Source organism: Littorina saxatilis, linkage group LG17, assembly GCF_037325665.1.
Source record: "Littorina saxatilis isolate snail1 linkage group LG17, US_GU_Lsax_2.0, whole genome shotgun sequence".
Lineage (NCBI taxonomy): Eukaryota > Metazoa > Mollusca > Gastropoda > Littorinimorpha > Littorinidae > Littorina > Littorina saxatilis.
The window spans coordinates 18,556,843-18,580,955 of record NC_090261.1 but is presented as its reverse complement, the minus strand read 5'-3'; the positions used below and the strand labels follow the sequence as shown (position 1 = coordinate 18,580,955).

At 46.7% G+C, this 24,113-nt stretch overlaps 1 protein-coding gene across 6 annotated transcripts in view; it reads left to right on the top strand.

The window, feature by feature from the left end:
- Window positions 1-24,113, top strand: part of LOC138952779 (ral GTPase-activating protein subunit alpha-1-like) — a 499,987-nt gene that overhangs the window by 293,513 nt on the left and 182,361 nt on the right. For all 6 annotated transcript variants that reach the window (XM_070324510.1, XM_070324511.1, XM_070324509.1 and 3 more), the window contains one exon: window positions 15,617-15,798. In XM_070324510.1, the coding sequence (XP_070180611.1) occupies window positions 15,617-15,798 (182 nt within the window). The remainder of the gene's footprint in view (window positions 1-15,616; window positions 15,799-24,113) is intronic.

The window sequence follows — 24,113 nt, the reverse complement described above, 5'->3', positions numbered from 1 at the left end:
CTTTTGCTTATTTCCAGAAATGGATTCCCTCGTTCGCGAGGTTTGCCGCGGCGGACTTCGTCGTCAGCTCTGCCCCCCGCCTGGGGGTTAGGCGACGTTCTCTCCTTCAGACGCTGGGTCTTCTCCGGACCAGGCTGCTGTCCACCGTGATGTTTCTGGACGGTCCCGTGGGGATCTTCTTCTCCTCTTCCTGGCCGGCATTTGTTGCCTTCCGCTTGCGGTAGCGCAACAGTGCATGTCCCTCCGGGGATCCGGCCACAACAAGGTTGGTGTCTGCAGCAGCCGTTTACGGCAGTTGCACTTCCGGTTTCCGGAATCGGATGTTCTCCTGCTAGTGAGCGACTTGCGTTCACGTCGGGTCAGAACCTCTCCGTACTCCAGCAGTCGGTTCCGACAGCTGGGCTTCCTGCTTTCGCAGGAAGTAGGGGTTCACCGTCTAGTGAGCGACTTGCGTTCACGTCCGGACCGAACCCCGCCTTACACCAGCAGTTGTACGCGACAGCTGGGCTTCCGGCTACGGCCGGAAGCAGTGGTTCTTCCGCTCGTGCGCAGCTTGCTGTCACGTCCGGTGCGTCCCACATCTTACCACAGCAGTCAGTTCCGGCAGCTGTTCTTCCGGCTCCGGCCGGAAGCAGTGGTTCTTCCGCTCGTGCGCAGCCTGCTGCCACGTCCGGTGCGTCCCACATCTTACGTCAGCAGTCGTCAGCGACAGCTGCTTCCGGCTCAGGCCGGAAGTAAAAGGCTCACTGGCTAGTGTTCGGACTACGTTCACGTCCGGTTTGAGCCTTGCCTTACGTCAGCAGTCGTCCGCGGCAGCTGCGCTTCCGGTTCCGGCCGGAATTGTAGGTTCACCGGTAGTGCACAGGCTGCTGTCACGTCCGGTTTGGGCCTTACCCTACGTCAGCAGTCGTCAGCGTCAGCTGGGCTTCCGGTTCCGGCCGGAAGTGTAGGTTCACTGGTTAGTGCTCAGGTTGCTGTCACTTCTGGTTCGAGCCTTTACCTACTTCAGCAGTCGTCCGCGACGGCGCCGCTTCCGGTTACGGCCGGAAGCGTAGGTTCACTGGTTAGTGTACAGATTGCTGTCACGTCCGGTTTCGAGCCTTGCCCTACGGCAGCAGTCGTACGCGACGGCTGTGCTTCCAGTTCCGGCTGGAAGTATTGGTTCACTGGTTAGTGCACAGGCTACTGGCACGTTCAGTTCGAACCTTGCCTTACGGCGGTGGTCGTACGCGACCTCTGCGCTTCTGGCTGCGGACGGAAGCGTGAGCTCACCGGTTAGTGCACAGGCTGCTGTCACTTCTGGTTCGAGCTTGCCCTACTTCAGCAGTCGTCCGCGACAGCTGTGCGTCTGGTTCCGGCTGGAAGCGTAGGTTCACTGGTTAGTGCACAGACTACGGTCACGTTCGGTTTGAACCTTGCCTTATGTCGGCGATCGTACGCGACCTCTGCGCTTCTGGCTCCGGCCGGAAGTGGGGGCTCACTGGATAGTGGACCTGCTATGGTCCCATCTGGTTTGAGTCTGGTTTTTTCGTCAGCAGTGCCCTTTGGGCTTGCAGGCTCCCTGCCTCAGGCGGATTAGCAGCTACCACACACTTCGGTAGTGGGTTCTGCCGTTCTTCTCACTTCCTGTGCCTTTGGTCTTCGACGCCTCTCATCCTCCTCTTAGTCAGGGGTGAAGTTTGGCCGTTGACTTGCAGGAAAGGGGCTTCAGGCTCCGGCCTTCCCAGCTTCGGGACATTAGCGGCTCAGAGGAAGTTGCCTTTGCCCAAGATGTCCCGGAATTTGCTGTCGTCTTTTGCCCCTCGGCGTGCACCTTTGCCGGTCACGCCGGAACTTCTTCTTTGGGGAACGTTTCGAGTCCCCTGCTCTCTGAGCAGACTCTCTTCCCCTCTGAGGAAGTGGGCAGACAGCTTTTGGAACTTGCTTCCATTTTGGAGACACTCCTTTGCGGAGTCCTTGGCGCCCTTTACACTCAGTAAAGAGCAGGACGCAGGGGATGCTTTCTCCACCTTTGCTAGGGCGAATTTAGAACAGAGAAGGCCTTCCTCTCTGCACAATGCCCATACGGTCATGTTCAGACGGGACTTGTTCCTCGCCCATTCCTAGTTTGTGAGGAATCAATGAGAGACACCCTTAGTTCTTCACCCTTGGTGGATGGGTCTCTCTTCGGCCTCTTGGCCTCTAAGGCCTCCTGGCCTTCAAGTCCTCCTGGCCTCCTGGTCTCTGAAGCCTCCTGGCCTCTAAGGCCTCCTGGCCCCCAAGGCCTCCTGGCCTCTAAGGCCTCCTGGTCTCCAAGGCCTCCTGGCCTCTAAGGTCTCCTGGCCTCTAAGGTCTCCTGGCTTCCTAGGCCTCCGGGCCTCTTAGGCCTCCAAGGCCTCTTAGGCCTCCAAGGCCTCCGGGTCTCCAAGGCCTCCTGGCCTCCAAGGCCTCCTGGCCTTTAAGGACTCCTGGCCTCTAAGGTCTCCTGGCTTCCAAGGCCTCCTGGCCTCTAAGGCCTCCTGGCCTCTAAGGTCTCCTGGCCTCTAAGGCCTCCTGGCCTCTAAGGCCTCCAAGGCCTCCTGGTCTCCAAGGCCTCCTGGCCTCCAAGGCCTCCTGGCCTCCAAGGCCTCCGGGCCTCCAAGGCCTCCTGGCCTCTAAGGTCTCCTGGCTTCCAAGGCCTCCCTGGCCTCCTGGCCTCCAAGGAAATAAAGATTTGTAGGGGCCTTCAGGTCTCTTCTTTTGCTCTTCAAGCTTTGAAGCAGCAAAACGGGCTCTACCTAAGCAGACTCAGCTTGTTCAGGCTAAGTCCTCAGCTCAGGTTTATCCGGAGAGGTTCTTCCTTTCACAGACGTCTTAGTCGGTGTTTTTTTGGGAACAACAGCCGGCATTAGGGCTTCCGGGTTTTTTAGCCTCGGCTGGTGCAACAGCCATTTCATCCGTTGGTGGTGTTGGTTGTTGTTTGCTCTTTTGGACTCGGTCCTAGTGGGTCTTTCGCCGATTTTGACTCTGTCTTTCTCTAGCGATCGGACTTGTTCTGGTGTTTCGTCCAAACTTAAGGTTTACTTGAGTTGGCCTCGGAAGTTACATTCAGATTTTACTGAGTTTGCTTTGGTTTTAGCAATGCATGGTGAGGGGTCATTCTTGTGGCCTATCACTTTTCTCAGCTTTATTGGCTAACCCTCCCCTTTTGGTAGAGGTCTAGTTAATTTCCTGGTTTCTTGGTGCGGGCTTTCAGCCCAGCATCTTTGATGGCAGGTCTACGGGCGTTACGGCTCTCAGCCTTAGCCCGTGTAATAGTCTCCTGCCTGGCATGGGCGAATACGGTCTCCGTGTCTCTAGAATTTGTGTCTTCCTCTTCTCCCTCATCCTGCCATGAGGCGAGTCGGGTCGACTTCCGGTGGGGTGGGTTGCCTGTTACGGTCACCCCTCTACCACTTGCAACTATTACGGACTCTTGCCTGTTGTGTTCCGTGTCTGATTCTCGGTTCTGAGGTATCAGACGTGTTTGGTTTTTCAGCCAGACTCAGGAATTTTCTGGGCTCGGTCGGCCGCGATATTTACTTCGGGCTCTTCTTCTTAAGGCTGGTTAGCTTCACGGTTTTCTGTTTTTCCTTTCCAGTCTCGTTTCTGTTTTGGGTTTTTGATTTTCTTTCATTTACCTACAAGCAGACTGCTTTGTGAACACTCTGACTTTAGTCATTTCGGTTAGAGTCACCGGTCACATCAGGCTTTGGCCACCGCGATCTCCGCCCTGCTGGCGGCTTACACTTTTCGTAGGCCGCTTCTTCCTCTGTTTACCTCCCTCTATGCTTCTGCATGGACTGGTAGTGGACTTCTGGTGACCGTCTCTTCTGAGATTTTTTCTTTGAGTTTGACTCTGGTTTTTTGTACTCAGACGTCTCTCTCTCGTTCTCGGAAACAGGTCACTCTCTGGAGCTGACCGTTATCTCTCCGGCCTTTCGGGCCTCTCTCCATGCCAAGGCTTTTAACTTTGGCATGATTGTTTTACGGTCCTGGGGAAGGTTGGTGCTTTTCATTTATGATCGGTCAACCTTACGCTTAGTCGTTTCCAGGGTTTTTGGCATTTCCTTCCAAGAGTAAGGGGGGGGGGGGGGGGGCAGCTTGTCTGTCCCTCTACTCGGCTCGGGTTATTCAAGACTTGAGCCCCTTTCTGGGCTGTTTTTTATGGTTCAGGAGATGGGAAGAAGGGCTGAGCACAGCTTACGGGCTCTCTGATGCTTGGCGTAGCTATCGGCTATCTTTCCCCCAGGCTCAGCCCGAGCTCTTTTTCCAGGGCCTGGGCCTCCTCCTCGGCCGTTTTACGGTCTGGGAGGTTGGATGATGTCCTGCACACAGCTTACTGGTGCTCGGCTTTTGTCTTTATCAGTTTCATAGGGAGACATTGCTGCCTTCTGGCAGTATGGATCTATCTGTAACGATGGATCTAGGTCCCTTCCTGCTTTGGTGGCAACGGGACAATGCCTCTCCAGAATTTAAGAGTGAGTTTGATCTTCTTTGATCTTACCCACCGCCTGGTTGGAGTTATCTGCAAATCATGTGATTCGGCGTAAGAATATGTAATTATAATCGAAAATTTTTATCTAAATTTTGATTTGATTAATATACTTACCCGAATCACATAAGTAATTCCCTCCCGCCTGCCCCGCTCGATATTTTTGATATTCTATTAGTCGATTGAAGGGGTATCACGTGACCAGCACCATTGATGACGTAGTGTGCTGCATGGGACGTAACCCAGGGTGCCAGTCATGCTGGTGCAGTCACTTTTTTAGTTGGGGTTGCTCCCCTTATACCTAGACGAGGTAGCTTTTATCATAACCTAAGCATCGAAGTGGGTCAATGCAAATCATGTGATTCGGGTAAGTATATTAATCAAATCAAAATTTAGATAAAAATTTTCGATTTTAATTACAACTTTCCGATTTTTAATGACCAAACTCACTCATTAGTTTTTAAGCCACCAAGCTGAAATGCAATACCAAACCCCGGCCTTCGTCGAAGATTGCTTTGTCAAAATTTCAATCAATTTAATTGAAAAATGAGGGTGTCACAGTGCCGCCTCAACTTTTACAAAAAGCCGGATATGACGTCATGAAAGGTATTTATCGAAAAAAAGAAAAAAACGTCCGGGGATATCATACCCAGGAACTCTCATGTCAAATTTCATAAAGATCGGCCCAGTAGTTTAGTCTGAATCGCTCTACACACACACACACACACACACACACACACACACACACACACACATACACCACGACCCTCGTCTCGATTCCCCCCTCTATGTTAAAACATTTAGTCAAAATTTGACTAAATGTAAAAAGATCTTACGGCAATACATGTTCATGAAAATTGTTAGCTGCATGTGAATAAAACAAAAAAGCTTACCTCACGGCCCTCCTATACAAGTCTCACAAACTTGTATATATATAATATACCACAGGAGAAAAAAAAGTAGCTCACGCGCGCTCACCCAAATCCGCGCGAAGTGCCACATGATATTAGCCCCAGACAACACATAGGCGGATTATGCATGTATGTCAATAGTATGAAACAAAACATGCCACAATTTTTAAGACAGAAGAAAGGATAAACTAGAGAATTAGAAAAAGTGTTTGCTCCCCAAGTATATAATTATGCCACTCTTTACACTCTGAGAAACATGTGCATGTTACATTCAAAGAAACAGGAAACCCAACATCTCAAAGAACGGCACAGTATATAAGACGGCAGAAGACAACACAGTAAACAAAACATCCTAAATGTGCCACAATAAAAGAACACTAATTAATGAAAGAAAAAGACCAAGTTAATCCCCAAGTACATATACACACACACACTTACACGTACACACACACGTACACACACACACACACACACACACACACACACACACACACACACACACACATACACTATGTACATTTTGTACATATATATGTATATATACAACACTTTACAAAATATATAAAAACAGCAGAGTATAAAGTCGTATTTACATACATATTATAGGCATGCATTTCGTGGTGCGCATGTAAAATTTGTTTTGCGTTTATATAATTATATAATTCAAAATAATGTAAATAATGTCAGTAACATAATATAAAGAAAACAGATCTCACGGCAATACATGTTCATGCAAATTGTTAGCTGCATGTGAATAAAACAAAAAGCCTACCTGGCGTAGAACTTGATTCATCGATGCAGCTATCCCAGAACAGCACACAAGTTGTTTAACACAGTCGACTCTTGTTTTCACTATTGTTCTCACAAACTTGTATACCACAGGAAACAAAACTCGTCGATCCGACGGAAAATTTAACGTTTGTTTCATTATCGCAAACAAAACGGAACAGACAAAACGAAACAAAATAACACAGCACAACAGTTGGGGTTGTTATTTCTCTGAGATGCTTAAGAAAAGAAAAGATGACGTGCATTGTAATGGAATAGAGTGGGTGTAATTTCAAACTAAACGGTTCTAATGTGAGTGTAAACACACTCTTTACGCGGGATCACATTCCCTCACATGCATATGAACACACACACACACACACACACACACACACACACACACACACACACATACACACACACACTATGTACAGTTAAACACATCATATGCTTAAGAACAGAAACGAAGGAGGAACATGCAAAACAAAACAAGCAATAACACAACAGAAAAGATGAAATGCACTAGCTACAGTCAACAGCCACAGTGACTTTCATACTGTATATAAAAGTGTCTTGTATCGAGTGCCTGTTCCGAGAATCACGGCACGGCTTAAGAAAAAGTACAGCACAAAACTGCTCCAGAAATCAAATACAAACACCACAAACGCAACTTTTTCTCACTCTATCACACAGTTTAGACTAAGTACTTACTGGCAGCAACATAAAAACACAGTCGGGGGGTGCTATCAACATTGAGCGTGATTATAAAAGGATACACAACGCGCACATTCTCGGTTTTTTAACAGTAGCGAAGAAGCACGTTGTCACTGTGAGTGATATCAGTATTACCACAAAATCCAACAAAACGAGTCGAAAACTCAACTCTAGTTTGCACTAACACAAAGCCTGTATATTAGAGTAGCCAAATACACAAGATGAACATAATCCGAGGGCCATGTCACAGAAACCATTCCATTTCACGCCAAGAAATACGTATTTTTTTCACACTGGCCCACACAGCTGTACAGTTCCCAGACTTAGAACGCAGAAGCCTTTGTGCCAGCATTTCCGCGCGAAAGGGGAAGAGGTCACCGCGCGCGCAGGGTCGGCTATAATTACCCTGCCAGCTCCCTGCCAGCTCCAAGAAAAGTTCAGCTGAGATTACAAAACTCGCCAAGGAATGAAACACAGTGGCTGGGATGTTGAAAAACCTGGAGTGGTCACTTTAAAATCTTGCAGATGACCTAAAACCTTGTGTCTACACATCCAATAAAAACTGTTTGTAAATGTTTTGTTTCGTTTTTACATTTAGTTTTGACAATGTTTTAACGTAGATGGGGAATCGAAACGAGGGTCGTGGTGTATGTCGGTGTGTGTGTGTGTGTGTGTGTATGTGTACAGCGATTCAGAGAAAACTACTGGACAGATCTTCATGAAACTTTACACAAGAGTTTCTTAGTGCCGCCCCAGATGGTTTTTTCATTTGTTCGATAAATGTCTTTGATGACGTCATATTCGGCTTTTTGTGAAAGTTGAGGCCGCACTGTCACTCCCTTATTTTTCGATCAAACGGATTGAAGATTTGGTCAAGCAATCTTCGACGAAGGCCGGACTTTGGTATTGCATTTTTAGCTTGGAGGCTTAAAATAAAATTAATGAGTTTGGTCATTAAAAATCTGAAAATTGTAATAAAATTTTTTTTTATAAACGATCCAAAAATTATTTCATCTGATTCCAAAACCATATAAATAGGTTACACACTCCGAGTTCTGAATATCATGCATATTTTTCCTAGGGTCGATTTTCAGGTACAGGGGACTTCCACTAAATCACGGTCCACTATATCGCGAATTCGGCTATACAGTAGAACCCCCCATTTACGACTTTCAAAAAACTTTGAAAATAAGGTCTTTAAAAGGGGGCTGTCTTAAACTGGGGGTTGACCTATTTTGGGCCAAGAACAGGTTACTCTGAACTTACGAAACACAACATTGCACAGGCCCGTACGAAATGAACTTATAAGAAATTGGACCCCATTTCATATAAGATTCTTATATGACAGAATCATATATGTGGCTTATAGGTATTTTAAATGCAAATGATGTAAATTCTTATAAGAAACTTATCTGAATCATATATGAAACCTATAACCTGAACTCATATAGGTCTCTTATATGAACATTATATTCTCTTATATGAAACCTATAGGTCTCTTATATGAAATGTTCATATTTGAAACTTATAAGAATCTTATATGAAACCTACATTTCCCTTATATGCCTCATATATGACACTTACAGGTCTCATACTAGACACACGACCTTGACCTACATTTGTGTTTACAAGGGAAATAACAGCAAAAGTGACCTGTGTCACGTTTCAATATCACAATAAGGTGATTATAAACGGTTAGTTACTTCTAACTAACTAACCACACCATGATCCACTCTCGCAGTCATACAAATAGATAGAATCAACAAAAGTATAAGTTTCAGACGCCTGTTTATGTAATATCACGCCACCTCCCTCGAGACTTCACTCCAAAAGATGTTCTTTTTACGTTCTAAACGTAAAAAACAAGTGGTCACTGACAAAAATGCCAGTTAAAGTACAGAAAATAATAATAACACGCTGATCCCGTGTATAGTTAGGAAAGGTTACTGATCTGCCTTAAAGTGCTAATTCATGCAGGTGTCACACACCCCACGTCGTCACCACTCGAGAAAAATCATTAATAATACAGATGACTTGGTGGTAAGAATGCAAAAGACATGGTGCAACTTAGCTTTTTGCCACTGAGTGGGCGGCCCGTAATTAGTCTGTAGTCTCCACAACTGCTCCGTTGAATGTAGTGCCGGCTAGCGTGGCAACGAAGCAGGGAACAGTGGAGACATCAGGCGCCTCACTCAGTCGCTGAAGGTCCTCCCGTAGTCTACCAGAAAAAGTAGAGTTGTAGCTGGTAGGACGGCGACAGCGACAGCAAATCACCAGTACAGCAGGTTAGCAGGTTACGTCAATGCCGCGGACGACTTGGTTACAGCATCCCAGCGTAGCACGTAGTCGAAAACAGCCAGCAATAGAAGGCTGCAACAAAAAGCATCGGTGCACTAAACATGTCATGCTACCCCTCACACACCACCTTTAAACATGTCACCTTGACATATTTCATCGAGCACGTGGGCCTGCACAAACGAACTTTTACAACAACAAATCAGCTATTTTTCTTCCTTCTCTCCATATCTGCAAAAACCATCTACAGATTAGTATTTTAGCATCACAAAGAGCAAATTATGCGCTAACCTGGAAAGAACAACAGAGAGTATTTCATTCCACAAACACAGACTCGTCAACAGCGTTAAATAATGATTTATTACCTCAACAGCCTTATGTAGGTAGCTCTCTCTTTTAAGCGAATCCGCTTCCTTTTGAATGACTTCTGTTCGTCACAGAAATACCGCCATCCTCCTCTCGCGCTGAATCCTTTTGCAGTGAAAAAACCTTTTCCGCACAGCGGAGAAACTTTGACGCCCCGACTGTCAGCCAGCATGTAAACAGTGAGAAGGTGGTCTGTCCTTGTAGTTCCTTTTAAGCCCTACTGGCAAGCAGCATGGCACGTTGATATACAGTGAATTATTTAAACGTGTTGAAGACCATCAAACTTGTAGGAGAATTAAGACACCGACGCTTCTCTCTCGCTGCTGAGTTTCGAGTGTGTAGTTAACATGTCTCACACAGACAACCTTGACAAAATCACGTGACTCACCTTGTCACGTTCCAAGTTCAGCTATCGCCAGTTTTGCCCCGACAGCAGAAATCACGCACGTGAAATCCGTGCGACACGAAATACCCGTGCTCACTATGCACTGTCAGCTAAAACCCAGCCGTTGACAGAAAGCACAGGCGCTTTCTATCGCAATTGACCAAGAGAAGGCACCCCACAGAGTGACAATTTCTCGATCCATGTCACTAAATCGTGACAACCTGCTTACCCCAACTAAACTGTCTTGACTTTGAATTTTAATGAATCCAACAGGAAAAATACCTTATCTGGATATATCTTTACTGAATTTTTGTTCAGTTTGAGGACAAAAACAAACAGATCTCTAGATCACTGGTCACAAGAAGAGTAAGACATGTTAATTGTCCTCTTCAAATCCATGAACTTTGAAACTTGTAATCATGAACTAGAAACAACAAACAAGTTACAGCCACAAATTATTTTCTTGAATATGCACAGCTGTCACAGTTTATTGTTGCTTGAACCAAAGTAGTGCTGGTAAAACATATTTGATCACCATGCAGGCAGAACCAGAACTAGAGCAAAAACAATACAGTGATGGATTTTTAATAAAAACACAAACCTGTCAAGCTGTTGACCCAAAAACATCAGCATGATATAAACATTCTCTTCACATGTTCATACATCAAGTCAAATCATTTCTGTAAGAATTCTGCATTTAAGTCCTGCTCTTTCACTGATTTTCTGCTTAACATTCACAGAGCTGCTGTCACAAAGAAGTTTGAATTCCATCCAACATGGCCGTTCTATCAGGGGGAGATAATGCTCAAGGCAAACCATCAACTTCCTGTTCATATATGAAACATATTTGAAAGCCAGTATTGCCAGTTATTCAATCAATCAATCAATGAGGCTTATATCGCGCATATTCCGTGGGTACAGTTCTAGGCGCTCAGCAGTGATGCCGTGTGAGATGAAATTTTATACGGCCAGTAATTGCAGCCATTTCGGCGCATATTTACCTTTCACGGCCTATTATTCCAAGTCACACGGGTATAGGTAGACAATTATTAACTGTGCCAAAGCAATTTTGCCAGGAAAGACCCTTTTGTCAATCGTGGGATCTTTAACGTACACACCCAATGTAGTGTACACGGGGGGGAGTTCGGACACCGAAGAGAGTCTGCACACAAAGTTGACTCTGAAATAAATTTACGCCGAACCTGGGATCGAACTCACGCTGACAGCGGCCAACTGAATACAAATCCAGCGCGCTACCAACTGAGCTATATCCCCGCCCCATATATTCAGCATATGATCCAAACATTTTTTAAGTCCTAAATTCTTTATGCAGAAACTAAGTTCTGATTCATATAAGACTCGTATAAGATTCATATAAGAAACATATAAGAAAACTATAGGTTTCGGGAAGTGCAGGTTCTCATATATGATTTATATATGATTCATATATGATTCATATATGAATTGGGGTCTTTTTCATATAAGAGAATAATAAGAAACCTATTCCTATAACTGACATACACAGCTTTTTACTTGTCATATATGAGGGGTGCATGCAAGTGATTATACTGTACTGCCATACACACACACAGACATTACACTGTTTACTGTCCAGTAAAGTCCGGGTGACCTAACTCCACAGAAAGCATGACAGCTTTTTCTTGAATCATTTTCCCACTGACAGGAATGTTTCTTCTTCTCGCATCACAAAACCAATCCCACGCTCGATCATTCACGTCTCCGTACAGGCACTTTTGTCTCTTTACGTATTTTCGCTCCGCTCCCTCTCCTCCTTGCCATCTCGACAAAACGGAGTCTTTATCCTTAATGATGCTCTGGATTTGAGTTTTCCCACTCCTAAGGAAGTCCAAATTGCAATTGCAGTCTTCCCCTTGCCACTAATTCGCTCAATAACATTAACTCTATCCTCAAGAGTCAGTGCTTTTCTCTTTCTGTCACCCTGGATCTTTACTTGTCAACTGTCTTTGGCAAAGTGACGAGATTGATAGCGTGGGTAGAACAACCGGATGTGTTTTGATCTCGCGCGCGCGAGATTTCGTGTGTGTTTTTTCTCGCGGTAGTTGCACGAGAGCCGCCATGTTGTGTTTTCGTCTGCTCGACTGAAAATGCGCGAAAGTCGTAATTCATCCCCAAAAGCTCGGCCGTAAGTCGTGTTTTGGGGTGAGTCGTTCAATGGGGGTTCATTATATAGTAGAACGCATCCGTGGTAGAAAAATCAGTTGTATAAAGGGGGTGGTCGTAAACAGGGGAGTACTACTGTATCGCGAAGACCTCTTGGACCCCAAACAAAACAGGACCAACCTTTAAAAAATTTTTATTTTTTTTATTTTGTCTGCTGTGCCGGTTTTGCTTTGTGAAGAAGCACGTTTTCGATTTCTCTTACCTAACAAACCTAACACCCCATCGCACATCACACGACACCCCTTGGGCAGCATGGTTAGTGGGTGGCCATCCTTTATTGGCAGCAGTGTCTGCTGTGCAGTCAAGCATGCTGATTTAGTACTTGTGTCAGAGACTGCAGAGTGGACAGTGTACTAACCTTCTCTTTTCAACTTTATCTCTAAGTGCCCACCCAACCCCCTCCTCTTCCTTTTATGGTTCTTTGTGTTCTAAGTGGTCATGGATGAGACTGCAGAGAAAGGTGCTCCACAGTCTCTCTTACTAGCAATCCCTCCTCCTTTACATTACACTGGCAATCCCTCCTCCTTTACATTACACTGGCAATCCCTCCTCCTTTACATTACACTAGCAATCCCTCCTCCTTTACATTACACCGGCAAATATGCTGTACAATATTTTGCCCTTGTTTTTGGACTGGGGTTGTCAATTGCAGAGCGTAAGAATGAGGGTTTTTTTGCAACAGCAGAGGTGAGAGTAGTGTCACCTAATGTTTCACGAATCAGATATATCGCGATCTCAAATCTTTGGACCCCAAAGACCGCGACATAGTGGAAGTCTACTGTATTACCGAGCCTCTGGCGAGGTAATACCTGAAAATCTACCCTGAAAATCTACCCGAGGGAAAATATGCAAGATATTCGGGATGAGGTGTGCAAGCTTTTTATCCCTAGAACCAGTACGTTCGTTTTGTTTGCTCCAGAGATGTATATTTCGTACATTAGAGCTTTCAGAACTTTTCAGTTGCAAAAGTAGTGCCAACACAGAACAGCTTTTCGACCCATGCGCTATCGAGGATTCAGGCTCGTTATTTGTTTGGTTGCTGGGTGTTTATCAAAAAATAGCTAGCCCTACAAGTTTACAGAGGTAAAGAAGCAGAGGGGGGAATAAAATTGGATTATAAACAATCTCTGAAAATTAAAAATATGAAAATTATGATTTCTGAAATCGATCTAAAAACAATGTCATCTTATTCCTTGTCAGTTCCTGATTCCAAAAACATGTAGATATGTTATGTTTGGATTAAAAACAAGCTCAGAAAGTTGAAAAGAATAGAGCCGAACATTATTTATTGAACTGCACTTTGTATGCAGATGCTCTTCTGACAACAATCAATTCGTTGTCTGTTCACTTCAGACGCGTGGAAATATTATTAAAAGGTAACGAGCACTATTCTTTTCGTAATAATATATTGATATTTGAGTCTGTCCAATCGTTTATTGTCAAATCTGGCCGACTGATTTGATGGATGTGTTCACGCATTAATATGTGTGTGGGCAGGCGTATGTGTACCTCCACACTGCCTCTCTCTGTGTTATCGTATTTGATTACATAAGCAGGGTATAAATAGAGACTACATGGCTTGCTGTGTCGTACCAGATTTACACGAGTTTTTTTTTTTAAATATTGAACTGCGAGCGAAACTAAAGCGAGCTGTTTACTATTTGAAAAAGCAACGAGTGTAAATCTGGTACGAAACAGCAAGCCATGTAGTATTCTGTTTATCCTACATACTGTACTTAACCCCTTCACTGCCACAGTATAACAGCATTTTGATATTGCTGTGTGCCAGGGGGGTCCTGATTTGGCCTATTATGGTCCGCTGGACCCGAAAAGCAACAGCTAACTAACTAACTGTGTGCCAGGGCAAAATTTTGCTTTCTTCGGTAGGTTCACTAATCTGTTCACTGCTCGATCATTTATTGAGATATCTCTTAGATCTTTGGCATGTGTTTTGCTTATACCCTTGGCTATTATAGGATGACATGATCATTGGACTTTGTGATTGTTATAGTAAAAATTGATATAATGACCATTTTTGTCAAAAATTACAGTTTTCGGACTTACACACACACACACACACATTGCAGCACGTAAAACCACACAAAACACTGCTAAAACTGGTGTCAAACATCAGGTACTCACATTACAGCCCATAAAAGTATTCTTCTGTGTGGTAATCCATAAATCACTTCTTGTAGAGCTTCCAGATAAAAACAGGTCTACGAGTTGAGGTCCGACTTTCGGCCGCCATTGTGAATGCTATAGATCGGTTCTACATTTCTAACACAGTTTTCAACACGTGGTAGTAACTTATCCGAACGGTCTATAGGAAAGAACTGTGTTTAGAACCCCTACAAGTACTTGGACAGTGGTTACCTCCCATTTAGTTTTCAGAAATGTCCTGAAATGTTGTTGACGCAAATCCCACGTACTAGGTACGGTTATGGGCGTACGACAAACCGAAAATGACCACGTACCTAGTACGGGGTGGACAGTGAAGGGGTTAAGTGTATTTTACTGAAAATGTCCTGCAGACGAGGCAGCTAAATTGAAGACGCTTGTTTTGGAACCTCGATCTCTTCTAAAGCCTCGTGCAATCTATTACGTCAAAGCAAAGAAACGTCACTCTGAAAGTGTGGCGTGACGTGTTAGTTCTAAAGATTCATCGAGGGTAATTAGCGAGCGCAATTTTTGTTTCTATTATGACGTTTATCTCGGTGACTTCGGCATCATAAGCAGTGGAAAAACAGGTCCCTGCCAGACTTGCTTGACATGACCTCATTTACATGATATACACACGTGTGATTTGAACGATTATTATCTCACGGGTGTCTCTCTCGCGTATGATTACTGCCTTCCACCAAAAAATTTTTACATTTACTTGAATTTACATGTTGCATGTCTTAGACTTAATGTTCTCATCCTATGCACTTTCGTCCTAGTCTCTCCTTGTGGTTGTTTGTACTTTCTGCCTCCCTTTTCTTTTTTCTCTTCTGTAGATTCTTCTGTTCCTATTTATAGTTCCCCGTCCCCATTCTTTCAATTTGTTCTTCTGGTTTATTGTTGTTATGTCCACCATTACAAAAATGTGTGTAATTTAGTACTGTTCTGGTCACGTGCTATAAGCATTTGCTTGAGTGCGTGTCCTAGCTGTGTGTTCATGCGAAGAAATTCTGAATTAAATTTTGTTTAAACCAAAAAGAATAGAGATACAGAAAAGCATGCTATCCTGCTCAGCGCAACCTCTACCGCACTATACTGGTGTCAATTTCACTGCCTTTTTCACGAAGACTGACGATGCTATACGGACTTGGTGAAGAAATGCAGTGCGTTCAGTTTCATTCTGTGAGTTCGACAACTTGACTAAATGTAGTAATTTCGCCTCTTGCGACTGGTACGTACCAAACCTTATGATCAGTTGATGTTTAGTAGTTTGATGCACAACTAGGAAGAGACTTTATAAGCTTGTTTATTTGTTGTCAGGTGCTGCGTTTCATTTGGGAAACCAGCCCGGAGTGCTTGCTGCAGCTTGGTAGCCCTCTGAACATCCCTGCCCCGCTGCCTGAAGCCCTGAGCTCTCCGGCTGAAACCAATTTGACGGACATGGTGCAGCACCAGACAGAGATGGAGCTCTACTACTACAGCAAGCACAAAGCAGACTACAGGTGAGAGAGGCTGCTGGTTCCTTGTGTTGGCAGGAATTTGTGTGGAGCAATGGTTAAGTTAGCAGGAGGGAGGAAGACAGTTTTACATGTAGCACGATTTGAAGCACTGCGATGTTAGCAAAGAAAAGAGGGATTTTTAATTTGATGTTATAGCCAGGAAGGAAGAGGGTTTGGAAAGCTTCTAGGAACCCTATTCATTGGGCAGTGTGTTTGCGTGTATGTGTGTGTGCGTGTGAGCACATGTGTGTGGTATTATGTGTGTGTGTATGTGAACAATCCTACCCACAAATGCTGAAACAAATGGATCCAGGGTGTCTGTCATTGATGAACATTTGGTCTTTCCAATTAGATTATCTGCATTATGATTCAATAACATATTCTTACCTCAACTCACATAAATAGCATTAACTTCAGTTCATTGCTTAGATATTGAAGTAGTACTTGACCCTGGTAAAGGGGGAAGTAACTCCCAAAGAAAAACAAAGTCCGTAGTGAAGGACAGGAGTCACCTCCCCTACCAGTAACCCGCGCATGCGCGGGCCCTACTACCGGCCGTCATTCCACCCACTTCAACACTCGAGCACAGACGTGTTGTGGTACTCCGGCATCTTTTTTGCCTTGGCCTTTAGTGGAAGGCCATTTGACCCTGGTCTTTGCTTTGTTTACCTTTGGTAAGATCGTTTCACTTCTTTTCGCTACGCGTTGCATTTGTTTGAGCAATTTTTCGGTTGTAATTTGTCTCCACGTGCGCGTGTCTGAAATTGCAAATGGCGGACAAAAGCTCTAAATGCAAGGGCAAGCTTGTTTCTCTGCTCTCTTCTCCGGGGAAAGAGAAAGATAAGGACAAGTCTAAGACTAAATCGAAGACTCGTGCCTCTGTAACTTCGTCACAGGCTAAGTCTTTAGTTCTGGTTACTGACCCGGCGACTAAGAAGTCAGAACGAGTTTCGATTGACTCCACGTCACCGTCACCGGTTTTTCCTATGCAGGAACGCACTAGTTCACCTCTCTCGCGCTCGCAGGCGCCTCGGCCTAGCGAGTCCGTGTCTCGGGAGGAAATCTTGGCAATGTTTGCTACTTTGAAGCATGATTTGGTTGCTTTGCACTCTGCGGAAAGGCCGGTCGCTCCCCTCCCGCCTGGGGGGTTCGCGTCCTTAGCGCCACCCGGTTCTAGCGCTTCGGCGTTGGGTGGCGTTTGTGGGAGTCCCCATCTTTTTGGGGGCTCACACGTGCCTGCGTTCCCTGGTTTCGCTCTTGCGTCTCCTCCGGGTTCGCAGACGGCTCCTCCTCAGCTGTACACCGTCCATCATGCGGCGGGTGCGCTAGGGAGCGGCGAAGCGCGCCAGCTTGCCTCCCTGGGATCAGCTTCGGCTGTCCCGGCCTCTGGGGGGCAGGCAGCAGCATCTTGCTTGTCCAGCACTGGCCTGCAAGATCCTGTCGGCGGTCATCGACCTGTAGCTCTGGGTTCGGCTTCCGCCGTTCCTGTTTCAAGCTCGCAGGGGGTAGTCTCCTCTGGTTTCCCCTCGGGGTTTCCGGTCGGGACTACCCGCGGGTTGTCGTCCTCGACTTCCGGTTGTGCTATGACAGGCACTTCCGGTGGAGGACAGCGGGCTAGCGGTTCCGGTGGCAGTGTCCCTGCTATCCCGTCCCTGGTTACGCATCGACATCCGACCTCGACTTCCGGTTCCGCCTCGGCGGTTCCGGTTGTCGGCGGTGCTGTTGGTGGACATTTTTCGGCGCTTCCGACTATTGTTCAACCGACTTTAGCCTCTTCCTCCTCCGTGGATGGGTGGGTTTCCGGTTTGCCGGACCCTCCTTTCGATGGGGATCAGGAAGGTTATGTGGAGGAACAGGAAGGAGATAAGGATTGTTCCCAATCCGTTTCCCCTTTACGAATTCCCAATAAACTGGGCCCTACACTGGAGTTGGCCGCGGAGATAACCTCACGGTACTTCCCTGAGGGTGTCTCAGCCGACTCCACTGTTATCGCACCCCCTCCTTCTGCTTTGGCGGACTTTGCGGGCGCGGGGGACACGAAGGCGAGGTTCCGTTTCATTGAATCTCCTTCTGTCCCGTTTGTGATGGCACAGGTGTTGGCTGACGCTAACACACCCTTCCCTCTTTTGGCTGCTCATAGGGACGCGCCCACTTCTGCCCAGCCCTGGTTAGCCTCGGCTCAGGCAGGCGGCGGCCTCCCAGCCAACTCAAGAAGATCGCGGCTGCCTAGCAGGCCACATTCTTTTCTCTCCTCCTTTTCGCTACCCACAGCTCCACTTCCGGTGACACCGGAACTGGCTCGCTTGCGGCAGGATGGTTATAGCCGTGATAGAACTTCCGTTTGTACGGAACAGGGTCTACTCGGGCTGGAGGAGAGCGGGCGTTCTTCTCTTGAACTGACCTCCTTAGCGGAAACGCTCATCCGGTCTGTCACAAGAGCCATCTCTTCATCCATCGAACCTTTTAAGTTTCGGGATGATGCCATTGAGGCCGACGCTGCTATGCTCCTGGCGGCTCTCGCGAAGGTCACTGACAGTCAGATGACTCTCGCCGCTCGGCTCTACTCACAGGTGGTGTTCTGGAGGCGTGAGGCTTTTCTTAACGGCTCCCGCCTGACGGATAAAGCCACCATATCATAGACTCGTTGAGGGTCTCTCCCTTTTCAGAGGGTGTGTTGCTGGGGTCACACTCTTTGGATGCCCTTCGGCAACAAACTGAGGAAACTCGTGACCAACATGTGGTGCAACTGACGGAGCTCGCTCTTAAACAGCACAGTAACAAGCCACGGAGTTCTGCGCCAGCTCCAGGCAAGTCTTCGGGGCAGAAGTCGTCTCAAGCAGGTAGGGGTGGGGCACGGTCCCATCCTTACCAGCGTAAACCTTCCTTTGGGAAGCAGGGGTCTGGGCGCAAGCCCAACCCCCAATGAGACACCCCCGATCCAGTCACCCCCCAAGCCTCTACCCTTTTGGTAGCAGGCGGCCTCTCCCGGGCCCTTCCAGCTTGGCTGTCTCGGACAAGCAGCCTATGGATCATGGGGGTGATCCGATCGGGGTTCCGCCTTCCTTGGCAGGAAGGCAAAGCCCCTTTGTCCAGAGCGCCGGCCAACTTCCGGTTCCCGGCCAGCTCCGACGCTCGGGAGACAATACAGGCGGAAATTCTTCTCTTGCTGCAGAATCAGGCTATAGAGGAGGTTCTCGACCACTCCTCCTTGGGATTCTACGGCAGAATCTTTGTCGTTCCCAAGGCTTCCGGAGGGTGGCGACCAGTCTTGGATCTCTCTCCACTGAACCGGTTTTTGCGCAAAATTCGGTTCACCATGGAAACGCCGGCAACCGTCAGGGAGGCGCTTCGCCCGGGCGACTGGGTGACGTCCGTCGACCTGACGGACGCCTACTTCCATATCCTCATGCACGAGGCGGGCCGGAAGTGGCTGTGTTTCCTGTGGGGGGATCGAGTCTTTCAGTTTCGAGCCCTACCCTTCGGGCTGTCGCTTGCCCCCTGGGTGTTCACCATGGTGGTGCACGGGGTTCGTCTCAGGGCATACTTAGACGACTGGCTGATCCTTCATCAGCAGGAAGCACTCTGTCTTCAGCACACTCAGTTTGTCCTTGCCCAGGCTCAGGCTCTCGGCTTCCAAGTCAACCTCAGCAAGTCCGAGCTGTCTCCTTCGCAGACCTTTACGTACCTGGGCATGGAGTTCGATTCACGGGAGTGGACAGTCCGTCCCACTCAACGTTGTGTAGACAAACTGCAGGCGCTCCTGTCTTCCCTGTTCGGGCATCAGTCAGCCCCAGCCCGGACGCTTGCGTCTGTACAGGGCCAGATGGAGTCCATGTCGACACTCATTCCACTGGGCAGAGCTCACGAGCGCCCGTTTCAGGCGGCGCTCAGTTCAGTCTGGAATCCGACGTCACAAGGTTGGGACGTCTCAGTTCCGCTCGGGGTCTGGTTTCAGCAGACCACGCTTCAGTGGATGAACACTCTCTGGCTTCTGCAGGGAGTGCCCATAGCGCTACCTCCCCCTTCCACGCATCTCTTTTCGGACGCGTCACAGAAGGGCTGGGGGGCTCACTTGGACACGCACACGACTTCCGGTCGGTGGTCACCAGAGCAGCGGCTATGGCACATCAATCGCCTCGAGCTCGAGGCGGTCTTTCTGGGACTTCAACATTTCCTCTCCGCCCCCCAGGGCACCCATGTGTTGATCCATACCGACAACACGACGGTCGCTGCTTACCTCAACAAGCAGGGCACTGTATTCCATTACAGGTACTCTCAGCTACACTGCTGGCGTGAGTTAAAAATAACTGGCAAGATCCACTCCCTCCCGCCTATTTACCCTTTCCTCCCCCATTTCCCTCCCACCCATCCCATCCACAGTGGCGCCTGAAACCACTCTTTCTTTGTCTTAGCAGTTAGTAGGTCGCGGCCTGCTCTGGCTGTGTTGATAAGGCCAGGCTGCAGGCCGGATGTGTGTGGGAGCTTGCGAGCAGCGCTATTGAGAGATAGTGGAGAGGTTAAAAACTGAGAAAGTTTCCTGCACGGTTCAGAGTGCGTGATATCTGGCCAGTCCTGCCTTTCGGAACCTAAATGTGCCACAATAAAAGAACACAAAATAATGAAAGATAAAGACCAAGGTAATCCCCAAGTACATAATACATATATATATATATATACTGTTCAAAAAAAGAAACGCATAGCTTGTAATATTTGGTTAATTTAGTTATATGGCTACAAGGATATCCACCAAACTGCAGAAAATGTTTATCTGGTCGTCGACCTTTCGTCCATTGCCACAAGTGAGCTCTGCACGTGACGCATGCGTTATCAGTGGCTACAATGTCAAAATTGCTCATTTGGCATGACCACTCGTCATGCTTCAGTGTAATCTCGTGAAACTCGGGGAATATTGAGCTCTCACCATGTCTTCCAAAACCCATAAAAGCGGATTGTTTGCCACAAAGAAATCAGACGACAATTCAGCGACGAAAGATGGCCCGATTGAGCAGAGAAGACTGCCAAATTGCATTGGGTCGTTTACAAGCAGGCCAAAGTCAAAGTGCAATCGCCAGGCACTTCCACGTGTCCCAGAGCACCATCAGTAGACTGTGGGTCAGGTTTCAAGCCACTGGCTCCGTTGCTGACTTGCCACGAGCGGGAAGACCAAGGGCGACAACTGCTGCTCACGACCGCTTCATACGGCTCCGCCACCTCCGGAATCGTTTCCTGTCGGCCTCATCTTCTGTCCAGGCTCTCCCCGGGCCACACTGATTATCGGACCAGACCGTGCGGAACCGCCTGCATGAAGCTGGTTTGAGAGCTCGCAGACCTCACAGAGGAGCTGTCCTCACCCGCCGCCATCGCCAGAACCGAGTGCAGTGGGGCAACCAGCACCTTCGCTGGACCGTCCGGAATCACTGGAGACACGTGTGGTTCAGCGACGAGTCCTACTTCCTGCTCCAGCGACATGATGGTCGGAGGAGGGTCTACCGGAGAGTAAACGAACGTTACGCGCCCAACTGTGTGGATGAGGCACCCGTTCATGGTGGTGGAGGCGTCATGGTTTGGGGGGCGATCAATACCGCTGGAAGGAGCACCCTAGTGCACGTCCAAGGGCGCATAACTGCCCAGCGATACGTGGAGGAAATTCTGCGCCCACACGCCCTTCCTCTTCTGGCTGACCAGGATGCCATATTCCAGCAGGACAACGCTCGCCCGCACACAGCACGACTCACCACCCAGTTCCTCACCGACCACCATGTCCAGGTGCTTCCCTGGCCATCCATGTCGCCAGACATGAACCCGATAGAACACCTCTGGGAAGAATTGGACAGACGTGTGCGCAGGCGAGAAGAAGCGCCGGCAAATCACCGCGATCTATTGCAGGCACTTCAGGAGGAGTGGGACACCATCCCACAGCAAGATATCCGGCATCTGATCCAGTCCATGCCCAGAAGGTGCCGGGCAGTTGTTGCTGCTCAAGGCAGTCACACCCCCTACTGACTTGACAGTCACAATGACAGCCTCGGCACCCAATCGTATTGATTGACTGATTGATTTGAAGATGCAAATGAACTGTGTGTGCATTCAACTGTGTCCATACCAAATTTCAAACAAATAATCTAAATATTGGATTTTCTGTTAATTTTTTCGAAAAATAAAACAAATTTGGCAAGTAGCAACTATGCGTTTCTTTTTTTGAACAGTATATATTATACAACACTTTACGAAATATATACAAACAGTAGAGTATATATACAGTCGTATATTTACATACATATTATGCCAAGGACTACTAGTAGAAGTCATTGATGGTGCACATGTAAAATTTGTTTTGCGTTTATATAAGTATATAATTCAAAATAGTGTAGATAATGTTAGTAACATATAAGAAAGAAAAAAGATCTTACGGCAAGACATGTTCATGTTCATGTTGCAGTGTTAGCTGCATGTGAATAAAACAAAAAAGCTTACCTCACGGCCCTCCTATACAAGTCTCACAAACTTGTATATATAATATACCACAGGAGAAAAAAAACGTAGCTCGCGCGCGCTCACCCAAATCCGCGCGAAGTGCCACATGATATTAGCCCCAGACAACACGTATAGGCGGATAATACATGTATGTCAATAGTATGAAACAAAACATGCCACAATTTTCAAGACAGAAGAAAGGATAAATGAGAGAATTAGAAAAAGTGTTTGCTCCCCAAGTATATAATTATGCCACTCTTTACACTCTGAAAAACATGTGCATGTTACATTCAAAGAAACAGGAAACCCAACATCTCAAAGAACGGCACAGTATGTAAGACGGCAGAAGACAACACAGTAAACAAAACATCCTAAATGTGCCACAATAAAAGAACACTAATTAATGAAAGAAAAAGACCAAGTTAATCCCCAAGTACATATACACACACACACACACACACACACACACATACACACACACACACACTATGTACATTTTGTACATAAATATGTATTTATATACAACACTTTACAAAATGTATAAAAACAGCAGAGTATATACATTTTCGTATTTTCATATACAGTAGAATCCGCTTAATAAGGCCACCTCCGTGCAGGACAAAAGTGGCTTTATTAAGCGGGTGGACTTATTAAAAGGATCTCAGTTTTTTGGCAATCTCCTCTGCCTTCTGACACAGGATGGGACCGTTCATTGGCACATTCTTCGAACTCATGAGATCAAACCACTGCTGTAGTGCCTTCTCTATTTCCACATCTTTCCCAAGTCGCTGACGTTTTCTTTCAGGTACAGGACCAGATGCAGTCTCACGCAAATTCCCTTCATTTTTCAACAAATTTGTCAGCATCCCACGGGAGACTCCCAGAGTTACAGCACCTTCCCTGACAGAGACAGACGGCAGCGCTCTGAACTTCTCTAGGATTGCCATCTTTTCCACAGTTGTCATGTCTGTCCTCTTGCGTTTGGTGGCCATGGTTGCTTGTGTCCGGATTTCAAACTAAACCCCTTTCTATCCAAGAATTGTTGGCAGTGACAGAAATGCGATCATGAACATTCACTCACATGAACAAAAACTTCTGTTTGAAGTTGTTTACGACCACTGACTTGCACTTAACGTGATTAACGTGATTTCAAACTCACAAGAGGCTGGCCAAAACGTCTCAGGTTGTTTTGAAAACCATTCATGGATTAGCTGTGAGTGATCAGACAGCGATTACAGACTCACTGTTACTGCTTTTCACTTCTAACGCGAGCCCAAAAGTGGCTTTATTAAGCGGGTTGGTGGCCTTATAAAGCGGGTTTTTTTTAAGCATAAAACATAGGTGAAAATCCGTGCAGCCAGAAATTGGCCTTAAAAAGCGGGTGGCTTTATTAAACGTGGACTTATTAAGCGGATTCTACTGTATATTATAGGCATGCATTTCGTGGTGCGCATGTAAAATTTGTTTTGCGTTTATATAATTATATAATTCAAAATAATGTAAATAATGTCAGTAACATAATATACAGAAAAAAGATCTTACGACAATACATGTTCATGCAAATTGTTAGCTGCATGTGAATAAAACAAAAAGCCTACCTGGCGTAGTCGTCGATGCAGCTATCCGAGAACAGCAAACACAGTCGACTCTTGTTTTCACTATTGTTCTCACAAACTTGTATATACCACAGGAAACAAAACTCGTCGATCCGACGGAAAATTTAACGTTTGTTTCATTATCGCAAACAAAACAGAACAGACAAAACGAAACAAAACAACACAGCACAACAGTTGGGGTTGTTATTTCTCTGAGATGCTTAAGAAAGGAAAAGATGACGTGCATTG